A 24,910-nucleotide genomic window follows, 5' to 3' on the forward strand; every position below is an offset into this window, starting at 1 on the left:
TGGAAGGTAAAAAGCGAAAGGGCGTAGCTGAGCCCAGGCAATTACTGTGCGGCCTCAGCCCGAACACCGCCCGAGGTTCCATCCCTCCCTTCATCCGCTGGGTCTGGGGTCGGCTCCTACCCCACTCACCCGCCTGCGCCTCCATCACCTCCCAGAGTAAGGATGCGCTCCTGCCCAAACCCCCCGACCTGCCTCACACCCTCGCAGGCGCCACCGCGGGGAGCCGCCCGCTCACCCACCTACCTGCTCTGCGCCTGCGCCTCCCCCTGCCCCCCGCGCGCTCTCAAGGTCAGCCCCGCCCCCGCCTCTACCCTAGCGCCTCGGAAGAGGCTGTGGAGGACGTCTTGCGTTTCCTCACCTCTGCGTGGCGTGGGGTCGACGCCGCTCAGGAGAGGGGCGGGACTTCCTGTCCCGCGCGGGCAGCACTTCCGGGAGAGCCGGAAGACCCTCTGCCTCGTTAGAGTCCAGAGGTTCCCGGCTGCAGGATAGGGAGGCGAGGTCCTGGCCGGTTGCGGTGACTCCAGGGCCGGTACCTGTGCTTGGCGCCATGGTGAGTGCTTCTGGGAGGGCTGGAGTAACACCAGCGGGATGGAAGGGCCCGGAGGTCAGTCCTGGGAAGGGAGCCGGTCGGGTGCCCCGCCGAGGATGGAGTGGGCGGGAGCCATGGGATGAACCGCAGGGCGAGACCCACCTACCTTGCAGGCGCCGGAGCGCCTGGGCCCCGGAGAAATCACCTTCTGCCCGGCCTGGCCGCGCGTTCTGTCCAGGAGTACGGAGCAGTAGCCACAGTTGTCCGTGGCCCATTCACAGTGGTCGGCGCGTGGTCCCAGAGTTGACCTTGCCCGGTTGGTTGGTTTCAGGTGGTCCCAGCATTGACCTTGCCTGGCTGATCCTCTCCGCCTGTCCTTAGCTGCAGGGCAGTGGCCAGAACTTCAGATCTTAGAAATGCCTTTAGCACCGTTTTCTGGCGGACACTACGGATCCCCAGGTAGAGGATGAACGCCTGTCATTTAAAGAAACGGCAAGGTCAGCTCTTACCTTTTCCAACCCAGCCCTTTTGGAATTGGAAAACGTGCCAAATAATAATAATAATAAAAAAATCCAGACTTAGTAAGGAAAGACTGAACTCGAAAGGAATACTGCAAGGGTGTGGGGGAAGAGCCTATTGCAATAGGGAGAATGCCTAAACTCTGCAAGTTTCAAAAGTTAGGCAAGAGGGGTTTTTCTTTCATAGAGAGGAGGAAACAAGGCTAAAAAGAAGGAGGTGTGCAGAAGTGAGATGAAAGGGTTGATGGCCTGATCGTAGATCAGAGATTGTTTTACCCTCAAATCAGCCTATCTGTAAAGGAGTTAAGGGAGTGGTATACTGTTTCCGTCTGAGGGTGGGCCAAAGTTCAGGGAACTGAGGGAAGGATCTTAAGCAGAATTGGGGTAACCAACATTTTATTCCAATTGATCTACAGGGGCAGGCAGTTCAGCTAGTCATTTATGAAGCAAAGAATGTGAATTTGCAGGTTTATGTCTGGCCTTGTCATATGTAAAAAAGGGGGTCTTCTGTTAGCTTTACCCAAGTCTTATGGGGACTAGTGGTTCTTTGCAGTAAGTCATTTCCAGAATACAAAAGGGTGGGGTAAGGGTGGGTGAATTTCTTAACCTTTGCTGTTTTCCAATGTCACAGGGGTCCAGTAAAATTCAACATTGTCAGTTTCTTGACCACATAAAAGATTTCAAGTCCTCATCCGGAAGGGATTCTTTCTTGGAATTTAGTTTCAGTTTGCCATACCTTTTCAGGACTAAATATTGACATTGTTCAGCTATTGTATATGATGATTGACTTTTGAATGACTTTTAGAGCCTTAACTGAATGTGAAACAAAAGAAACTCCAGATAATGTGGTTCCTAGCACACTCTACTATGCTATGACTACTAACTTCTGACTTTTTTGGGCAGTGTGTGTGTGTGTGTGTGTGTGTGTGTGTGTTAACCTCAATGAATAATACAGTATTATTTTTTCTTTAGTATCAATAAAATTAGTGAAAGCGAAGAGTCAAACTGGAAGGAGCCAAAGATAATAATTACTACCCCCCCCCCACACACACACCACCACCACCAATTTTACTGAAGGAAGAATCTGAGGTTTAAAAATAGGCAACGGTTTACCTAAACTAACAATAGTTGGCATAGTCTGTATTAAAATTCAGATCATTTCTTAAGTTTAAGCTGTTTTGACTCCTTGGTCTTAACAGTTAAGATAGAGTGTAATGAAATCCTTGAATTCATAATAATCACAGAGAAGCTGAACGTGAACTTACTCTCAGTATTCTGTGATGCTAAAAAAAGGTAGCTTTGCTAAGGTAAACAAACGCATGCTGTTTCTCAAAATGTAACTTAAGAGAATCTCACCTGGAGAATGTCACCAGCAGCCAGGTAGCTGACTTTCTCCATTCAGGTATTGCTTATATTTCTAAATTAATGTACTTAACTCCACTTAAGCTTTCCCAGATATGAAATTGATAATGTCTGTATGTGTACTTGTGATTAATGCTTGGAATCCTTCATAAGAAAGGATTTAGCCATTAACCCTTTGCACTCGCTTGCTTTTTTCTCGAGCTGCTACCGATGCTAACCGTGTCGAGTCATACTCGACAACATCCGAGTGCAAAAGGTTAAAGGAAGTTGACAAGGGTTGAATTTATTTAGGATTCAGCTTGATTGAATTGAAAACTTTTGTAGTGATTGAAATGATATGGAAACGATGCAGTACTTGAATTCATAAGACCCAGATTCTGCCCATCATTAGTTATATGAATTTGGAAAAATTACCCAACTTATATAAGAGTTCCATTTTCCTCTTAGATAAGAGAAATGGGTCTTGATAGGAATTAGAACACCTAATTTATGATTCTTTGACTTCACTCAGGACTTTTTCAGAATAAGTACATGTTTTTTATTAAATAAGGCTTAGTCTGATTTTCACTTTTTTCCTTCATGTTGATTTCCCAAGTTTGATATTTTTTAACCATTCTTTTTTTTTTTTTAATATATCAGGTAGGTAATAGTTGGAATATTTGTTCGTATGTTTGACAACTATCTTAAATGCTACTCCAAATAGAAAATAAAGCCTTGGGACACCTTGATTTTATTTTTGTTTTAATAGATAGAAACTCATCCTGTTCTCTTATTCTCTGATTCATTATGTAGATCAAAATTCAATAAATGCCTGTGCATGTAATAAGCTTCTCCTTTTGTCAGCAGATGACAATAGAATTATATTACAGACAAAAAAAAATTTGTTTCATGTTGAGAAAATGGATAGTCTGTAGACAGTTTACTAAAGGAATAAAACTATATGTTTTATTGTTTTTCTTTTTGTAACTTACAAACCAACTTTAATCAAATAGACCTTTTCACCATTTAGGCTGGTTTGTGGGAGAAAAGTAGATGAGAACTAACTCTTGGAATTGCAGGTATCTCATGGCTTGTTTTATGTTTACAGCATCCTGTGGTAACTTTTACTGCTGGGATTGAGCTATGGTCTGTTGGGGTAAAATGGCTGTAAACCTCTGCCTTAAAGTTTATGAGAAAGTTTTCCTTTTGGGAGGTGATGAGGGTGTTGGAAAGAGAATGTGGTAAATATTAAAGGGAAATACATGTAATGTGCTCAAAGAGTACAGAGGAAAGAATTTAATTCTAACTGGAGATGGGGTAGTGGTAGTCGGTGACTTCAGCTGCATTTTAAAAAGTGGGTTAGCGCCGAAACCGGTTTGACTCAGTGGATAGAGCCTCGGCCTTCAGACTGAAAGGTCCCAGGTTCGATTCCGGTCAAGGGCATGTACCTTGGTTTCGAGCACATCCCCGGTAGAGGGTGTGCAGGAGGCAGCTGGTCGATGTTTCTCTCTCATCGATGTTTCTGGCTTTCTATCCCTCTCCCTTCCTCTCGGTAAAAAAAAATCAATAAAATATATATTTTTTAAAAAGTGGGTTAGGGCACTAGTTCTCAAATTTGAGTTTTTTTAGGATTCACCTATGATGCTTGATAAAAAGGCTTATCTAGATCCTGTTATTCGAGGGTGGAGTTTTAGATTCTTATTTTTAATGAGTTTTACAGTTAAGCCTGAAACTGATGGTCCTTAAACCACACTTTAAGAGAACTGTACTGTAGATATTAGAAACTTTGTTGAAGGTATTAGAGGTTTTTGTGCTTATTGGTAATCAGACATGTTACGTTTCTTGATGTGGTGGATTATTTTAATTGAATTTTGAATGTTGAACTAGTCTCACATACCTGGAATAAATATCACTTAGTTGTGGTGTATACTTTTTTTATATGTTGTTGGATTAATATTTTGTTTAGGATTTTTTGCATTTATATTCATGAGAGATGTTGGTCTGTAGTTGTGTGGGGTTTTTTTCCCCCTTATTATGTCTTCATCTAGTTTTGGTATTAGGGTAATGCTGGCCTCATAGAATTGGTTAGGAAGTATTCCCTCTGCTTCTATCCTCTGAAAGAGATTGTAAAATTTCTTCCTTAAATGTTTGGTAGAATTCATCAGTGAACCCATTGGAAGGTTACTTATTATTGATTCAATTTCTTTAATAGATAGAGACCTATTCAGATTGCCTACTTCTTTTGTTATTATTGGCAAATTGTATCTTTCAAGAAATTGGTCCATTTTACCTAGGTTATAAAATTTGTGGGCATAGAGTTGTTCTTTATGTTCCTTATGAGACTTCTCATGTCCATGGGATCTCTGATGTCTCCTTTCATTTCTGATATTAGTAATTTGTGTCTTTCCTTTTTATCTTAGTTACTCTGGCTGTAGGCTTATTGATTTCATTGATCTTTTTGAAAAACTAGCTTTTGGTTTCATTAATTTTTCTCTGTAGGTGTCCTGCTTTCAGTTTCATTGAATTTTGCTCTAATTCATATTATTTCTTTTCTTCTGCTTACTTTGGATTTAATTTGCTCTTTTACTAATTCCCTAATGTGGAACCTTAGGTGATTGATTCTAAATGTTTTCTAATATATGCTTTCAATGTTATAAATTTCCCTCTAAGCACTGCTTTTGCTGTATCCCATAAATTTTAAAACTTTTAAAAAATATATGTTTTTATTGATTTCAGAGAGAGGTAGGGAGAGACAGAGAGAGAAACATCGATCCGCTGCCTCCTGCAAGCCTCCTACTGGGGATCTAGCCTGCAACCCAGGCATGTGCCCTGACCAGGAATCGAACTGACCATCTCCTGGTGACTGGAACATTGCGCAACCACTGACCCACACCAGCTGGGCTGCATCCTATCAATTTTGATAAATTGTGGAGGGTTTTTTTTGTTTTGTTCAAAATATTTTTAATTTTTCTTGAGATTTCTCTTTGAACCATGGGTTATTTAGAAATATTTGATCTCCACATATTTTGGGATTTCCAGTTATCTTTCTGTTACTGATTTACACTTTAGTTCCATTGTGATTTGAGAACAGACATTCTGTGATTTCTTTGAAGTTTGTTAAGGTGTGATTTATGGTCCAGAATGTAGTCTATTTTGGTGAATGGACATGTGTAGCTTGAAGGATGGATTTTGGTCAGGTTTTATCAGTTAATCACATAGGGCTGAGGTTCAGATTTATTCTCAGTTCTCTAGCTTTTCCTCTGACTTCTCTCATTTACTACTTTCCAAAAGAGGCTTAGTTCAAGTAATAGTAGAGACAGTTCTCTTGGTTAGTTTTTGGTTGATTCAGGTTAATTCCTAAGACCCAGTTTATACTTTGGTTTTTGGTCCACTTTCTAAATAAGTTGGTTCTTTTATTTGCTCTGAGATAAAAGCTCAAAGCAAAATTAATTGGTTTTAGAAAAATCAGAAGATAGTCTAAAGTGTTCATTTCTAAGAGAGAATTTATTGTATTTTTACTATTGTGCAATAGTTTTGTCCATGTTACAAAATCAGGAATGAACCCAACTTGCCCCAAAGGAACTTTGAAGAAATAAATTTGTCTGTAAATTGCCAGTTCTGGAAATGAACGTTCTCTTGCTTTAAATTGCAATGGTTGTCCCTTTTGTTTCAGCAAACATTTAAAAATCGTGCTTTATCTAAAAAGTATTTCTTCAATTATTCATTATTTGTTAAAAGCCATCTATATGTCAGGTATTGTTTTTGACAACAGGAATATAACTGTTTATAAAATAGTTCTTTTATGGGGCTTATGTTTTATTGGGACAATCTGATGGTAATCACATGAGACATAATATGTTAGTCATGGTTAATGCAACAGAAAGATAAAGCACAGTCATTTAAATAGAGCATTTGGAGAAAGCCTCAAGAATAAGGTGATATTGGAACAAATATGAAAAAATATGTGTGTGTATGTGTGTGTGTGTGTATCTATCTCCAGCCTATATGCCTATATTTTATTTAATAAACTGCATTTTTGTATCATATATTTTTAGTTTTTTAAGTTACTACATTTCTTGAGAGAATACAGCTCATTCACTCAGAATATCCTGGTGTTACATTCATATCTTTTACTTACATAAAACAGACTTAGTAATTCTATTGTTAAAATAGATTAAATCTTTCATGTTTTGGCCATAAACAAAAGATTTACATAAACCTGAAACAGTTTCAGCTTTTGATACTTGGATATTGAGACTCAAGATCCTTATGTCTGATTATAATGTTTTATTTAAAAAAATATTTAGATGTTATGTAAATCAATCTGCTCATAAAGCGTATCTTTAAAAGTGACTTTGGGAAAAGTACAATAAACATATTGCTTGAACTGGATAGTACATTAAATATGTGCCTTGAATAAACAGTCTGCTTGAACTAGAACTAGATGACCTCTATAGTTTGACTCACGGTTCTGTGATTTTGAATATGTGGATTTGTGAATATTATTGATGCACATTTAGTTGAATGTACATTGAGGGAACAAAAAAAAGAGGGAATATTCAACTTATATTAAGATCAAGAAGAGTTTCTTAAAGGATTGATTGGACTAGGCTTTTAAGGATAAGTAGAAGCATGTCATATGGATAAGAAGTTGAATTTTTTCCTCAATAACAATAATAGCTACATTTACTTAGTGATTAAAATTTATCTGCTCTACTTATATTAACTCATTTAAATCTTTATGAGTGGTTAAATCTTGGGATTTTTTAAACCTTTTTTATCTTCTGGATTTAAAAAAAATTTATTTTAGTATTTAGTTTTCATTTACAGTTGACATACAATATTAATTAATGTCAGGTGTATAATATAGTGATTAGTCATTTATATAACTTACAAAGTGACCACCTCGATAAGTCTAGTACCCATTTGATACCATACATAGTTATTACAATATTATTGACTCTATTCTTTAGATTGTACTTTACATCCTTGTGACTGTTTTCAGAATTGGAAATTTGTACATCTTAATTTCTTCCCCTTTTTCACCCATTTTCCTAACTACCTCACCCCTCTTCTGGCAACCATAAAATGTTTTCTCTATCTGTGAGTTTGTTTCTGTTTTGTTTGTTCATTTATTTTGGTTTTTTTTAGATTCTACTATATGGTATTTGTCTTTTTTTGTCTGATTTATTTCACTTAACATAATACCTCTAAGTCCATCTACGTTTTTACAGATGGCAAAATTTCATTCTTTTTTATAGCTGAGTAATATTTTATTGTATACCAAAGGCCCACTGTACGAATTTGTGCACAGGTGGGGTCCCTCAGGGTGGCCTGCGGAGATCGGGCCCCAGCTCGCGCCCCCAGCCTCGCAGCCCCGCAGCCCCGCAGCCCCATCTGGCACCCCACCTTGGCTTGGCACTGCCCCCTCACCTGCTCCACCATCCACCTGCAGGGTGATTGATTGGGGCCAGGGCCCCCACCCCCTCCCTTCCAGCTCCCTTAGTGTCTGGGAGCCAGGTGGCGGCCCCACCCCCCGCTGCTGCCACTGGTTGCCGCCTGTGGGGTGATCAGTGGAGCAATCAGGTCCCCGCTCACACCCGCCTTGGCCTGGCACTGCCCGCTCACCTGCTCCACCATCCTGCCGCAGTACCGCTCTCATCGGGGCCCATTGGGCCCGCAGCGCCTCCACTGCTGCCTGCTGCCAGCACCATGTCGCCAACACCCGCCATGTTCCATGCTGCCCCCTGGTGGTCATTGCAAGTCATAGTGAGCGGTCGAATGCCCAGTCGAATGACGGCCCGGGCAATTTGCATATTAGGCTTTTATTATATAGGATATATACTACATCTTCTTTATCTAATCATCTATTGTTGGACACTTAGGTTGCTTCCATATCTTGGCTATTAAAAATAATGTTGCAGTGAACATAGGGGTACATATGTCTTTTCAAATTAGTGTTTTGGATTTCTTTGGATAAATACCCAAAAGTGGAATTTCTGGATCATATTTTATAGTTGTAGGAATAGAGGCACAGCGAGATTAGAATAACTCATCCAAAGTCATACAGCTAGTGGAATTAATTTTAACCCAGACTGTTTGGACACTGTAACTGTACTTTTGTGTCAGTCTTATTTATTTTTGGTAAGTTTCAACATATGAAAAAATTGAATTTAAAAAATATTTTTCTGTAGAAATAATATAGTTTCTGATTATTATATTTCTAGAAAATCTTTCCCAACCCAGTTAATAACTAATATTACAATCTTAAATAGTGTTAGAGAAATTAATTATCACTTATTTCTAAGTACCTGCATAAAAGTCCATTGGGTGGAACTCAACCAAAATCTGGCCAGGTGGAACCACTCATTATTTTGGATCATGTCATTTATTCTCTTTGAGTAAATATGTCTAAACATATCTTCCTTTTCTGTCTGTCAGAGGGCTACTTCTTTAACCTCGTAAGCTTAGTTCAAATGTCACTTCTGAACCAGACATTCCCAGCTCTCCCAGGCAGATCGATCGATCGATCTATCTATCTATCTATCTATCTATCATCTATCATCGATCAATCATCTATCTATTTTTAAAATAGATTTTTATTGTTTTCAGAGAGGAAGGGAGGGGCGGGGGGAGAGAGAGAGAAACATCAATGATGAAACATCCTGCATGCCCCCCACTGGAGATCGAACCAGAAACCCAGGTGTGGCATATGCCCTGACCAGGAATCAAACCATGACCTCCTGGTCATAGTAGGCGACACTCAACCACTGAGCCACTTGGCCGGGCTCCCACATAGATTTAATTACTTGCTTTCTTGGAGTGCTCCCATAACAGTGGCACTGACCTCTATGATATCACTTATCACATATTATTTGTAGGTGGCAGTGAGGGGTGGTTAACACTTTAATATTTGATAAAACCAGTACATGATGGAGAGAAATGAGTTGTCTTCTCATCTTGAACTTAAATTGGTTCCCATGCCTAATCATATTATAGCTATATAGTGATATCTACATATCAGAAGATAGAATAATTTTTAGATAGGTTTTTGTCTAAAAAAAGAGTATCAATTGGAGAATAATTTTGTTAGTTGAAAGTCTAGGAAAACAGTTTAAGTAGCTAGAATTAAACATATTTATCCAAAACTATTTAGAGGTGGGAATATTTTACACTCTAAAGCAGTGATTTTCAACTGGTGTGCCATAAGAATTTTTAAAACATGCAAAACCTGACTGTTTAGTCAGGGAAATTATACTTTTTTTTCAGATTGGCCAAAAAATATATAATTTTTGGTGTGCCACAGAATTTTTGTAATTAGTTTGTGTGCCATGAAATGAAAAAGATTGAAAATTGCTGCTCTAGACTTCAAACTTCAGTACTGCCTGAATGAAATGCCTCTCCAAGTTACCGTTTGCTCTAAATCACTACTCACCTCTCAGCCTGCTACTAATTTGACTTTCAATATCAAATTAGTAGCAGGCTGAATGGAACACTTAGTGAATTTGAACATTGAGCCACTTGGTAGTTTGTTTTACTATAAATTAATACAACTCTTACCTTATCATTGCCAGTCTATCTCATGTAGATTGATTGTACCAGCAAAGCATGTTTTCTGAGGGGGAGGGTGGGGGGAGGGGGAGAGTTCAACCAAAGGACCTGTATACATGCATATAAGCCTATCCAACGGTTAAGTTCAACAGGGGATTGGGGCATGCGTGGGGAGAGGGGTGGGATGGGAATGGGGGGATGAGGACAAATATGTGACACCTTAATCAATAAAGAAATTAAAAAAAAAAAAAAAAAGCATGTTTTCTGTGTATTCTGAAAAGTTGAGGATTCAGCCAAGGTCCTGTCCTTGGAAAGCCTGTCTGAGTCTTCCTAGTTTATTTCCTTGAGTTTCCTTCAGTCTACAACTATTCTGTCAGTGGTTCTAGGATTCTACCAGTCAGTCACCCAAACTAAAACATCCTGAAATAAACTTGGAGGCATTCCTCAGTTTTATTCTACAGTAATTTTCCTTCATGTTCAGTCACACTCAAAGTTTGATTGGTTTTCTTTTGACTGAATTTTATCTTTGTTCTTTCCTTCCTACTAGTTTCAATCACTTCTACCTTAGTCTTAGGTTTTCTCAATTGATCAATAGATTGCTCCAAGTTTCCTTATATGTTACTTGCATTATTTCGTCCTCCTCCCCCTACCTGTTTGAAAGTTTTCAAGGTGATCTTTTTAAACATATCCACTAACTGTGTCCTGTTGGGTTTTAAAGACTCAACAATCTGCCTGGCCAGCCTGGAGTAGTGGTTGAGCTTTGATCTATGAACCAAGAGGCTCAATTCCCAGTCAGGGGACATGCCTGGATTTTGGGCTCCATCCTGAGTGGGGGGCATGCAGAAGGCAGCCGATCAGTGATTCTCTCTCATTGATGTTTCTATCTCTTCCTCTCCGAAATCAATAAAATAAAATAAAATAAATTTTTTAAAAAGACTGAACGATTTAAAAATTTTTTATTCTATTTTTTGTAATTATTTGCCATATACTAAAGTCTGCTTTGGTTGAACTAGACTTTTTGCTGTTCCATGGTTACTGTATGTTCACATTTGTCATTTAGCCTCGAATTCCCTTTCTCTTACTCTGCCATCTATGTGATTTCAATTTCTACCTTATGTCTCATTTACTCTATAAAACTTTCATATCCAAATTTTTAAATTTCTATAACCCTTTGTTCATTTGAAATTGGGTTGCAATATTGCCTTAATATATGTATTTATTGTTACCTAGTATGATAATCTTAGATAATCTTAGCTTTTCATATTCTGTTAAGACAGATTCTTTTGTAGTAATGCCATTCATTCATTCATTCTTTAGCCAATATATAGTAAAGTGCTCTACTATGTGCCTTGACCTATTTTAATTGTCATTGTGCTAAATAGGAGACTTGACTTGAGCTAGTGAATACACAGTACAATATAGAGTTGATGTATTATAAAATAGTACATCTGAAACCTATGTGATTCCCCAATAAATTCAATAAAAAAATTAATAAGTATCACATTATACTATTTTTAAAAATAAATGTTATTTCCTCAGCATAGTCAATTTGAGTGATGTAAAAGAAAAAAAATGTGAGAATGTACTCTTTGATGTTAGGTGAATATAAAAGTGGTTGAACCTTAATCCCATTGGTAGAATTTAAAGCATTAAAATAGCCACAGTAACACCATAGTTGAGGTAGATTTCAAAGACATTTAAAAAACAGTCCTGTTTAAGAGCCATTTTTACTTTTTTTTTGACAGCTCTTTGTACATATTTGTTCTCTTTTAATTGGGCATTGGGATTTTTGCTAATTGATTGATGAGAACTCTATACTATATCTAGTAAGTAAAATATCTATTTGTGATGTGAGTTACAAATGGTTTTTTTCTAGTTAATATTTGACATTTTTTATATTGATTCCACATGTAGAACTTCGATTTTTTTTAAATTAATGAACTTCATTTTTAAGAACAGTTTTAGGTTTACAGCAAAATAAATTGGAAAATACAGGGAGTTTCTATATACCCCTGTCTTTACATGTGCAAAACCTTCCCCACTATGGACATCCTACACCACAGTAGTACATTTGTTACAATGATGAACAACCAATCGAACAATTTGTTACAATGAAATTTGATTTTTTTTTTCTACTTGTTTCTTAGACTGATATTTTTTGAAAGACTTTATTCTTTATGTTAAAAACAAATCTATACTAATAAATCTATACTAATAAAAGGGTAATATGCTAATTAGACCGGGAGACCTTCCGGACGTCCTTCTGGACAAAGCCATGGTGGCGGGGCCCGAGGCAGAGGCAGTTAGGGGTGATCAGGCTGGCGGGGTGGGGGGTGGCAGTTGGGGGCAAGCAGGCCAGCAGGGGGGGCCAGTTGGGGGCAAGCAGGCTGGCAGGCAGAGTGGTTAGGGGTGATTAGGCAGGCAGGCAGGTGAGCGGTTAGGAACCAGAGGTCCCAGATTGCAAGAGGGATGTCTGACTGCCAGTTTAGGCCCACAGGGATCGGGCCTAAACAGGCAGTCGGACATCCCCCGAGGGGTCCCAGATTGGAGACGGTGCAGGCGGGCTGAAGGACACTCCCCCCCCCCCCCCCCCCCCGCCTTCGTGCACCGGGCCACTAGTGTACCAAAAGGGAGTATAAAGAATTGATCATCAAGGTGGGAGTAAAGCAATGGATGTGGAAGACCGTGTGGGAAATTGCTGAGATTTAAGATAAGGAAATATAATTTGGCAAGGTGAAGTGATTTTGATGGTAGGTGTTTCAATGGAATGGAATGAAGTAACTATGGGGAGGTATGAGAATGTAGTAGAAGCAGTGAGAATAAGTCTTTTGAAAAGTGGTTGTGAATCTGAGGAGACAGGAGGACTATAAAGGAAAATTATTATTTTTTTGGAAAGATAAAAAGACTTAGAGGTGTTACAGTGCTGATATGATAGCAAGGATTTAAATAGAGGAGAGATTAAAGAAGATGCAGGAAGGAAGCTATTCAGTGGTTGAGGTTCCTGAAAATCAAAGAGAGGATGGGATATGAAGCACAGATGTAGGGGATTTGCTTTGTGTGGGAATGCTCTTATTTCTGTTGGGTATGGAAAAAAATCTAGAGTAGATACAGGTGATTGTGAGCTTGGTGGCAAGTGAGACTTCACATTTAATGGTGTATATTTTCTCTGTGAAATACATGTCCTCTGCTGACTGAGGAGTTACTAGTTTGGGGCAGGTTGGAGGTGTGAAGAGAGAAGGTTTGAATTTTAGCTATCATGGAGAACAGGAGAGAGACTGATGAGACCAAACTAAGGCATTTTTGGATGTTGTTGAAGGCCCACTCACTGGAAGTTGGTAATGACAGCATGAATTAAAATTTTTTTCTAGTGACTTTTAGGCCAGTCTTGACATATCACACTTAATATAATTAATACTCTTTAATCATTCACTACCACTGTAGAATAAAAAATAGGCATACTCGCCCTGACCAGTTTGGCTCAGTGGATAGAGCGTCAGCCTTCGGATTCAAGGGTCCCAGGTTCGATTCCAGTCAAGGGCATGTACCTTGGTTGCAGGCACATCCCCAGTAGGGGGTGTGCAGGAGGCAGCTGATCGATGTTTCTAACTCTCTATCCCTCTCCCTTACTCTCTGTAAAAAATCAATAAAATATATTTTTAAAAAAAATAGGCATACTGCTTTTAAAGCGCAGCAAGCTGCTATTTTATGTGTATTGAACAGTGAATTTGGAGGATAAAATATTACTAATTTTACTTCATTATGATACCCTTACATAATAGAGAACATTTCTTGGGAATAGATTTTGAATGTATATGCTAATTCATTTAACTTTTGTTTACTTGGATGTGAAACTTGGGTAACTCATAGAGGATTATAAGATGTGATTGCATGTTTTAAGTTTAAATATATGTGGTCTTGAATGCCTAAATGCCAGAATAATACATATTTTAATAGCAACTCCTCTTTCTTAGAGTATCATTTTCAAAGTGGATAGAAAGTTTTCCATTTTGTTCTCAAATCTAACTTCATTTATTGTTAAATTTATTTTTTTTTTTTACACAGGGTGTAATAGGTATACAGCTGGTTGTTACCATGGTGATGGCCAGCCTCATGCAGAAGATTATACCTCACTATTCTCTTGCTCGATGGTTACTCTGTAATGGCAGGTAAGTCAAGTATAGGCTGAGTGTGAGTAGCACTTTCAAATTTCTATTTAATTTACCAGGCTGATTAACTTCCTAGATAGTTAAATGCTAATTTCTATTTTCTAAAAACATGACAAAGGAAAGTTATGAGAAAAATCTAACGTCCTTATTTTTCTTGAGATATTAGTAGTTTATCAGTTTAACACACAGGTAATAGGGTCATGGTCAAGAGTTCAGTACTGCTCCCCCCTCCCCCCCCCCCCCCCCCCCCCCCCGTCCCTTTTTGTCCTGGCCACTGAAAATACCACATAACTTTTCTAGTTACCTTTTTTATAGGTTTGTCAACAAAAGAATGAGAGTATAAATTGCTCTCATGCTTACATATTTCCACAATTAAGTGACTCAGTTGAGAGTTTACTGTGAGTTAGGGGTTCTTTTACTGCAGAGAATTTTGAACTGTAATTTAACAAGGAGGGGGTGAAGAATTTTGTAGGATTTAATTTTGTCTACTTGCACTATAAGCTTACTACTATCCTCATTCCTTTAAAAAGGAGCTAAGTTGCCTTGATGAAATTTGTACAATAAAACAATAAAATCAAAAGTAAAGAAGGATAGGAGATACAGTTTGGCAAAATCAGGAAAACTGCATACAGAAATACATGCCAAAATCCTATGTAATTTTTAAAGGTGAGTTATAGTTTTGGTACCATGACTATAATTTTACTCCAATTACTCATCTCCAATAAATAACCAAATTCTGTTATTGAGTCTTTTGTTTAGACCTTTTGAAGTTAGGAAACAATGGATAGCTTTTTCTAATGATTTTGTGTTCTGCAAGATAAATAATAAGCCTTTAATTCAGGACCATTCTATCAAAAAAACCCTTATATTTTCTCCATAGAATTTATTTTCTAGTTTTAATTATTTATATTCTTTCTTTGTATGCTTATACTTTGTCCATATTAGTGTTTAAATATAGAAAATGTTATTCAGATTGCTTAAAAATTTTTTGACGTGTGTGTAAAGTATGAGATCAGCTATTTGAAAGTGTATATTTTATTAGCAAAATAAATAATGACTGAAGTTTTAGTAAATTTGAAAGTATCTATTGGAGCTATTTATAAGTGAAAAAAATCAATCTAACCTAATAATAGACAAACATGCAAATTGACCGCACCTCCGCTATGCCCACAGCCAATCAGAGCGAACAAGATGGCGGTTAATTTGCATATGTGGGTGCTGAGCGGCCTGGGTCCCGTAAACATCCTCCGGACCCAGGCTGCTCAGAGCCTGTAGGCCCGCGCTTAGGTCCTGAGCGGCAGGGTCCAGAATGCCCCCTGGCCACTTGGAGCCTATAGGTGCAGGCGCCAAGGGGCTGGGTCCTGCAAACATCCTCAGGACCCAGGCCAGTCCGAGCCTGTAGGCCCCTTGCTTAGGTCCTGAGCAGCAGGGTCCCAGAACACCCCCTGGCCACTTTGAGCCTATAGGTGCAGGCGCCAAGGGGCTGGGGGCGGGGCGGGAACATCCTGTGTCACCATAGTGCCCCCAGCCGCTTGGGAATGCTCCAGCATCAAGAGGCAGTTTGGGTCTACGCCCCCAGCCTGGTGCTCACGATGGGGGGCTGGTTGTTGGCCTCTGGGGTGTGTGGAGACCCTGGCGGCCACCGCTGCGTGCGGACCAGGGGTTCCTGCATGCCCCCCAGCCTGGCGCACATGGTCAGGGCTCATACAGGAGGCAACCAATCAAAGTGTTCCTCTCACTTTGATGTTTCTCTCTGTCTCTCCCTCTCTCTTCCACACTCTCTAAAAATCAATGGGAACATACCCTCAGGTGAGGACTAAAAAAAAAAATGCATATCCTATGAAAGACACATCTTAAAAATGCCTAAAGAAAGTTGTCGTTTTTTTCTTGGTGAAGGGACTGGAGTCCGTGTTGATGAAAACACCTTGGTGGCTGTGGTGACTGGCAGTGGCTGCAGCAGCGGGGTGATGGAGCTGGTGCCTTCCCCTGATCAGCCCGGTTGCCTCCCACAAAGGAGCGTGGGGAGTGGGCCTAAGCCATCAGTAGGACATCCCCTGAGGGCACCCAGTATGTGAGAGGGGGCAGGTTGGGCTGAGGGACCCCCCAACCCCAGTGCACGAATTTCGTGCACCGGGCCCCTAGTCATCTATAACAGGGGTGGGGAACCTTTTTTCTGCTAAGGGCCATTTGTATATTTATAACATAATTTGCGGGCCATACAAAATTATCAACTTAAAAATTAGCCTGCTCTGTTTGGTCAGATATTTAATCAACTCACTCCTAATGCCTGGGGTAGGGCCAGACCAAATGATTGCAAGGGCCTTATATGGCCTGTGGGACAGACCTTCCCCACCACCAATCTGTAACTAGATTACTTGTGATGCTTTGTGTAATCTTGTTTACTTTTCTTTGCTTAGCAAAAACCCTTTGCCTTAGATCATGAAAAAGTAAACATCAGCTGAGCAAATTATTATTAATATAAATAAATGGAATCTGAATTAATAAAATAGATAAAATACATTGTACATTTCTAGACTGTTTATGATGAGCCTCCAGTGAAACTTATAGTTCTCTTTTGGCTGTAAAGATCTTAGTAGTCTTATCCCATTTAACTCTATAGACAATTTCCATGTTTGTACATAACTTGCTTTTTTCATTTATTTCTATAAAACATTCACAGGTAGAAACTGAAAGACTTAAAATCTGATTCTCTTCTCTTTGTTAATATTAGACTAATGTATTTTTAAATCTTCACTTTTTGACAAGTATGTGTCATAAATATACAAACTAATTTGAGGAGTTCAACCTTTAAAAATAAACATGAAGTTGATTTTTTTAATATTCTTGATTTACTTTTGCAAACATTAAATTTAATTAATGCTCTCTCAAATTCCAGATAGGTTCTAAGGGTGCCAATCAGAATTTTCTAGTAATAGTTACTCTTCTTCTATAGTCACATTTCCTCCCTGTTTTGTTTTGTGTTTTTAAGACCATCTACCTTTCTTTAATGTTAATTCTGAAAATTTTAGGGTTATGAAACCAAATTGCTAAATGTTGTTTTCTAACTCCATTGAATAAGATAATTAACTTTACCATTTTGGGATAATTATTGTTTTATCAACCTTTTGTGATAATTTTATGAAACTTAATATTGAGAAAATCTAAAATTCCTTATATAGATTGCTTATATAAATATTTATTGATTAGAGATGACAGTTTGCATTTTAAACCATATGATGCTGCTGAGTTGATGAAAGAAATACCTGAGGCCATTCTCATTGGCTATAAAATGCTTAAAGCATTTAATTGAAGAGGCTTGTGAGGACTTTTAAATTATGAATAGTGTAAGATGGCTTGGGAGTTACCATATTGAATAGAACCGTTTAATAGAGCTATTCGGGTGAATAAATGTGTATTAACCTTAACCTATGTGTGTATTAACCACATGACTCAATTAATTGAGTCTGACAGAAGAAACTTCTGTATATATCATCTTAATATTTATTTCAGTAGTAAATATCTTCAAATTATGAATAAATGTTTACATATTTTTCACCATTATAGCTTCTCTTTTTATATCCTATAAATTAATTTTTGTCTATGTCTCATCTACCTCTTTCTCTTTTGGAATGGAGGGTTTGAAGTGGCACTTGACTCTATTATTTTGATTTAATCAGTAAGCCTGCCATTTTCCAAAAGAAGTAAATACCTTGAAGAAATAAGCAATTTTTGCTTGTAAATTAGCAGCCTGGTGATTTTTAATATGAAAAAATTGACTAGTTTTCTGGCTCTTGTTAGGTAAGATTTATATGTTGTTATTAGTGCTATAGATCTGTAGTTTTTTAAAAACGGTGTAGTCTTTAATCTGGCTTGAATTCCATTAGTATTATCTTTGCCATGTTATAAAACTTCATCCTGATAATATTTGTATTTCTTCTATCTCATTTGGATTTGTACACTCTGAGATAAAGAGGGGAGGGGATATATTTGGGGTGTGTTATGACCTCAGAAATCTCAGTGTTTAATAAAAGTTTCTCACTCAGCTTTCTCAGAGAGGAGTGAGGGTCAAATGGGGGAATCAGGGGTTGGGCAGCTCTCCAGGTAGATCCTTCACAAAATGGTGTTTTAAGGATTCAGCTATTCTTCAAGTGCTGACTTAGGGATTGTAAACTTCTGTCTTGTGGTGCCACTGTCCTCCTGCTGCCTTAGAGTCCTCTGTTAGATGCTGTGCCAGTTGGCAAGTCGAGAGAGTGGGAGTGGGCTATGGATCTTTCTGGAGATTCTAGGAGCTAAGCTTAGAAGTAGATGTATCATTTTTGCCCACGTTGCATAGGCTAAGGCCCTGTGGCTAGTTCAGGCCAAAGTACAAGGGAGTCTGGGAAATATAGTTTTCATTTTTACCTAGAAAGTAAATGCAGGATTGGTGAGTGTCTAGTCCTTCCATTTTTACAAATGAGAAAACAAATTTTAACTTTAGTCACGTTCAAATACTGAAAAATGAAACAGATCAAGGCTTTTTACCCCAGAAGTCTAACACAGTGTACTATGGATTTGATTTTTGGATGCCCAACCACTCGAGACCTTGTCTGGGAACTGACATATTTGAAAAGAGCTTTGTATTTAGTAGAGGTGAGCTTTTCTACAACCACGGTGACTTCTGTTGTTAGATTCTAGAGTAATATATTTAAGATTTTCTTTTTTTCTACCTGTTTTCCTAGCTGTACTTGGCTTTTAGAAGATATCCTTCAAGTTATAAGTAGTATATGGTTTCTCTTTACTTACTGTATTCTTATGGCTTCTCTATGGCTACATAGCCACCTTTAGTCTTAAGCTAAATTAAAAGACACATTGAAGTAGAATTTAAGAAATATCTATTCAAATTATACCTCTCACCATTTGAGGTTAAATTTGTTAAATTACAAATATTTTGTATTACATTTCAGTTTTTTTAATAGGAAAATATTTTTCTTCTAGAATATATTATTAATTCTCCCTTTTTTTTTCATGCCTTTTTATATGACTATCCGATTTTGTTAAAGGAATCTTGCTTTAAATGAAAACTTAAGTAGTAAGTGCTCTTATCCCCATGGTCGGCAAACTGCGGCTCGCGAGCCACATGTGGCTCTTTGGCCCCTTGATTGTGGCTCTTCCACAAAATACCATGACCTGGGCGAGTCTATTTTGAAGAAGTGGCGTTAGAAGAAGTTTAAGTTTAAAAAATTTGCTCTCAAAAGAAATTTCAATCGTTGTACTGTTGATATTTGGCTCTGTTGACTAATGAGTTTGCCGACCACTGTCTTATCCCAATAATGTGTGAAAATCTCAACTGTAATCTTGAAAAACTCAAAGGAGTCTAATGCTCTCAGATTGCCCTATTTCTCACTCCCACCCCCAAAAGAAGAAAACTCCTGGGAAGTTGGTGTTTCTGTACTCTTAGGGTAAACTGCTTTCCCTAACATAAGGAACACTTGTTTTAACAGTTGCTCAGATCCCCTAAAGATGTTAGTTGTTTATAGTGTCCAGCATACCACTGATTTGTAGCCAAAGTATTCTACTTTCTATTGTAATTAAAGTTCCTTTTTGTTTTGAAGTTTGCTTGGCCCCTCTTTTCATGGAGAGGTAAGTGATAGGTTACATTCTTTGTACATTTGAATAGTGGGTTTTGCATGAGGACTAGGGTTTGCTTTTTCTCCTTTATAGCTTCTTTGATGAACCTGCTCTCCATTTTTCTGATTGTTTAGCTCAAACTTATGCATTTTTCTCTACCCCTTTGCCTTCCTAGGCTCTCACTTTGATGTGCTCCTTCCCTTCATATGTCCCTTATTGAAAATGGTATGGTCAGATTTATTCTGATTTTTGTCTCACCCAAAATTGGGTAAAGAGGGTGTAACAACACCTTCCTATTCAGTTGCTCTAATTATTTCTGCCTGTTCCCTTTTGCATGTTGCCTGACCCACAAATATGCTAGTTCCCTTTGGTGAGAGAAAACTACTATTCAAATGCACAGTAGGTGGGACCTATGACCTAAGGGAAAGGTTTAAACCTTCAGCTGCTACCCTTATGGAATGCCTGAGTCCTTGCTCTCCTTGCATTAGCTGTCTTAATTAACTTCCAGTTCCAGAATGTCATTGATGTTCTATTAAAATTTCCAGTTATTAACAGGAGACTGTATGTGTATAACAAACAATATTTTAGCTGCTTGTACTGAAAGGTTTTCTAAGTGTTAAGTGCTATTTTCTCTTAAGTTTTTGTTTTTGTTTTTTGTTACTTGTCAAAATTTTGGAGATTTAGAGTGGAGACTAAAGCTTTCTTAATGATCTATGTGTATACCCTGAAATAGAATTTTGTATGATTATTTATGTATGAAAGCTTTTTAGCTTGCTCTGAGTACTAAGTCTTTCTATATTTGTTCATGTTCAGATTTCCATTCTAAATTTCTCAAACCTTTACTTCTGAAATATTTTTAAAGTGGTTTGCTTTAAATGACATTGTTGCTTAAAGTCTTCAAAGGGTATGGATCAATATATTCTATATTTTCTGATACATATTTTTTTTTCAGTGTTATTGAACTTCTTTAGTAAGAAAAGTTGTGGTCATATTTTATCTAAGAGTTTTATACCAGAAAATAATGGAAAAAGCATTTTAATAAGTTTGTGGTGTATAATATTATCTGAGACACTGACCATCTGAATGTAAGTGAAAAAAGCCACTGAATAACCAAGGTGATTGTCATAAAATACATACTTAGCTAAAAGGCTAGAGGTTCACTTTTTTAGTGAGATCCTATTAATATTTTTTAAAAAATATATGGAACGCCTCACAAATTTGCCTGTCATCCTTGCACAGGGGCCATGCTAATCTCTGTATCTTTCCAATATGCTGCTGAAACTAACACTTTTTATTTTTAAAAAAACTTTTTATTGTAAAAACAATACATGTCTATGATGTAGAATATGATAGATATCTTCCTATTTAATAAAAGAGTAATATGCAAATTAACCATCACTCTGCTGCACCCACAAGCCACACCCACCAGCCAATCAGGAGTGAGTATGCAAATTAACCCAACCAAGCTGGCTGCAGCCACGGAGCGAGCAAGAGGCTTGGGTTTCCCTGGCAATGGAGGAAACCAAGCTTTCTGCACACCCTGGCAGGCCCAGGCCTCCACTCAAGGCTACAAAGTTTCAATTATAGAAGATAAATAAATCCCAACAAAAATGGCTGCGGCCACAGAGCGAGCAGGAGGCTTGGGTTTCCCCGGTGATGGAGGAAGCCAAGTTCCTGGCCTGCCCTGGCCTCTGCTGAAGGCTACAAAGTTTCAATTATAGAATATAAATAAATCCCAGATACCAGGGCCTCCATTTGGGTCTCCGGGGGGTGTGGCCAGCCTGCAGACCACCACAGGCCCCTCGCCCAGGCCACCCCATGCCCCAAGGGAACCCCCACCCTGATCCGGGACTCCCTTCAGGGCAAACCAGCCGGCCCCCACCCATGCACCAGGCCTCTATCCTATCTAATAAAAGAGTAATGTGCAAATTGACTGTCAGTCAAAGATGGCTGCCCCCATGTGGACACAAGGTGGCTGCCACAAGATGGCCAGCAGGGGAGGGACCAGGTCTGCAAGGGAGGGCAGTTGTGGAAGATCAGGCCAGCAGGGGAGGGTAGTTAGGGGTGACCAGGCCAGCAGAGGAGGGAAGTTGGGGGCAACCGGGCCTGCAGGAAGGGCAGTTGGGGTGGACCCAGGCCTGCAGGGGAGAGCAGTTGGGGGGGACCAGGCCTGCAGGGGAGAGCAGTTGGGGGGGACCAGGCCTGCAGGGGAGGGCAGTTAGGGTTGACCAGGCCTGCAGGGGAGGGCAGTTATGGGCAAACAGGCTGGCAGGGGAGCAGTTAGGCATCAATCAGTCTGAAAGGGGAGTGGTTAGGGAGTGATTAGGCTGGCAGGCAGAATCGGTTAGGGGCAATCAGGAAGGCAGGCAGGTGAGCAGTTGGGAGCCAGCAGTCCTGGATTGTGAGAGGGGTCCCAGATTGGAGAGGGTGCAGGCTGTCCTGAGGGATGCCCCTCCCCCCTCCCCATTTACAAATTTCGTGTATCGGGCCTCTAGTATTGATATAAAAGGAAAAAGGGGAGGTAATAGACTATATTTTCATCAGCCAAAGATAATCACTGAAATTTTGTTATATTTCTAATTTTTTCCATTTATAGTTTACCTTCAGGGTACATCATGTTCCTTTTGCCTAATGTAGTAGCATAAAGCATTTTTCTCTAATTATATTTTTGTAGCCATTATTAACTGCTACATAGAATCTAAAGTAATAAAGTTTTATCTGTCTTCCAAACCCCTGTTAGAAAAGCATAGTGTGGCAATAATAAACATATTGCTAATAATTTTGCTGATATAGACATACCAACTAACAGTAAAGGAGAAGACTAAAAATTGAAGTTAAAGTATAATAGATGGGAATCATATGCTATAGATTAAACTGTGTAAGAAGTACTAACTATTGGGAAAAAATTATGCAGCTATACTTCTAGGTTTTAGTTTGAATTCATGATCTCAGACCTTAGATGGCCACTTAGTGTGAGGCTGAGGCTAAATTACCTATGAGATATCAAGTGAAAATAGCAAGAGGGTAACTATATTACAGTCTACAACTCAGACATTTTGATGTCATTACATAATTGTGGTTTTTAAATCCATAGGAATTAATAAGATAGCCTAAGGAGAAAATAAAACATGGTAGAAGCTAAACAGTTAATAAGGAAGTGAGAAAGTAAAGTTTATAGAGACAATAAAGCAACTGACACAGAAGAGAGAAAAGGTTAAAGAAGCAAAGTCTGGGTGAAGGTTAGAAGAAATGGGGTACAGAGGCCTGGCAGTCTTTGTATGCTCTGCTTCATAGACAACTTTTCACCCCAAATCCTTTCTCCTGAAACATGCTTGTTTGCCTCAGCCTCACACTAAGCTCTTAAAACCAAAGCCAATTATTCTCATCTTCACAGCACCAAACCCACAAATGTAGTTACACATGCAAACCTTCTTTTCTTTAATGTTATATATTTTAATTTTTGTCTATGAAGGAAGTTCCTTCCTGTCTGTCAGGCCTCAGTTCCTGCATTTGTACTCTGTACCCCATTTCTTCTAACCTTCACCCAGACTTTGCTTCTTTGACCTTTTCTCTCTTCTATGTCAGTTGCTTTATTGTCTCTATAAACTTTACTTTCTCACTTCCTTATTAACTGTTTAGCTTCTACCATGTTTTATTTTCTCCTTAGGCTATTTTATTAATTCCTATGGATTTAAAAACCACAATTATGTAATGATATCAAAGTGTCTCTGAGTTGTAGACTAATATACAGTTGCCCTCTTGCTATTTTCACTTGATATCTCATAGGTACTTAAAGTTCAGCATGCTTAAATTCTTTATTTCTTCCAGCTCTACTCCATTTCAGAAAATGTACCACCATCTTTCTCAAACTGGAAATGGTAGACATAATCCTTAATTCCTTTTTTTCACTCCCTGCCTTTAAGTCTATCAGCAAGATCTGTTGATTCATATCCAAAATATCTCTCTATGCTCTTCTAGCCTCCCTCTAATTCACAGAGCAGTAAAAGAGATCTTAAAATGCAAATCAAGCCTTTCCTCCTGCCTTGAGATCATTACTTTAGCATAAAATCTAAACTCCATACCGTGACCCAGGAGGTTTTGCATGATCTTCTTTTCAGCCTCCTTCATGTGTTTCTCCTTGCACATGGTGCTACTGCCTTCTTGGTCTTTTGGTTACTGCAGTGTTCTTTCATGCTTTTGTGCTTTTGGGCATGCTGTTTTCTGCTTGAAATGCTCTTCCCCTCTGTTCTTATCCTTAGCTTTCTGGGTAAATGTCATTTAAAGAGGTTTTTCTAACCTAATATTTAAGCCTTGTGTCTCTCATTCACACCACTTGTTTGGTTCTTTTGCGTGGTACCCACTTTATGATTTTTTGTCACATTTTTAAAATAAATATGATTTCAGAGAGGAAGGGATAGAAACATCAATGATGAGAATCATTGATTGGCTGTCTCCTGCATGACCCCTGCTAGGTAGGAATCGAGCCCACAACCTGGGCATGGGCCCTGACCGGAATCGAACCATGACCTCCTGGTTCATAGGTGGATGCTCCAACCATCAAGCCACACCAGCCAGGCTGTCATATTTTTTATTGGTTAAATTCTGCCCCAACTGGAATATAAGTATCAGCAAAGCATGGACTTAGGCTTTATTGTGTGTGGTTATACTCTACTGCCTCGCAGAGTACTTGACCATATTTGTCCAATGAATGAATGAATATAAGAGTAACAGACTAGAAGGGGCCCTAAGAGTACCCAACAGAGCATCCTTAAATTCCAGCTTTGAACTAATGAAGATGACCTGAGTTGTCAAATAAGAAGTATAAAATAAATGCAATCCAGATTAGAAATAAGAGTAAACAAACGAGTATATTTAAAAGGAAAATGGGTCTTAGAAAATGTAAGGGTCTTAAAATATTTTATTATTCTAGGATTTTAAGTAATCTAACTTTTCTTATATTAAGAGCTAAAAAACTAATTTTAGTCTCTAAATTGAATTATTGCTTAAGTGTTTTTCTAAGTGTTATATATTCAGTTCTTATCATTTGTGTATTCTATATTTGTGATTTGCTTATTTATTAAAGTTTATTTGTAAAATGTATTAATTGAAGTACCACAAAATCCATAGCTGTGATACTTTGGAGATAGTTCACAGACATGCAAAGTGGGAAAATTTTGAATGGCCCTATGCTCATTTTC

The 24,910-nt window shown here is 38.6% G+C and overlaps 1 protein-coding gene and 1 non-coding gene across 2 annotated transcripts in view; one reads left to right on the top strand and one right to left on the bottom strand.

The window, feature by feature from the left end:
- Positions 1-385: 385 nt before the first annotated feature.
- The window catches only part of TMEM161B (transmembrane protein 161B), a 69,735-nt gene continuing 45,210 nt past the window's right edge, over positions 386-24,910 (top strand). Inside the window, exons 1-2 of the mRNA XM_008162011.3 lie at positions 386-550; positions 14,002-14,105. Coding sequence (XP_008160233.2) covers positions 548-550; positions 14,002-14,105 — 107 coding nt within the window. The 5' untranslated portion in view covers positions 386-547. The remainder of the gene's footprint in view (positions 551-14,001; positions 14,106-24,910) is intronic.
- Positions 20,907-21,008, bottom strand: LOC114230199 (U6 spliceosomal RNA). Its single transcript, XR_003616061.1, has one exon. It is a non-coding gene; the product is annotated as a U6 spliceosomal RNA (small nuclear RNA).

Source organism: Eptesicus fuscus, chromosome 4 (assembly GCF_027574615.1).
Source record: "Eptesicus fuscus isolate TK198812 chromosome 4, DD_ASM_mEF_20220401, whole genome shotgun sequence".
In the NCBI taxonomy this organism is placed as follows: Eukaryota; Metazoa; Chordata; class Mammalia; order Chiroptera; family Vespertilionidae; genus Eptesicus; species Eptesicus fuscus.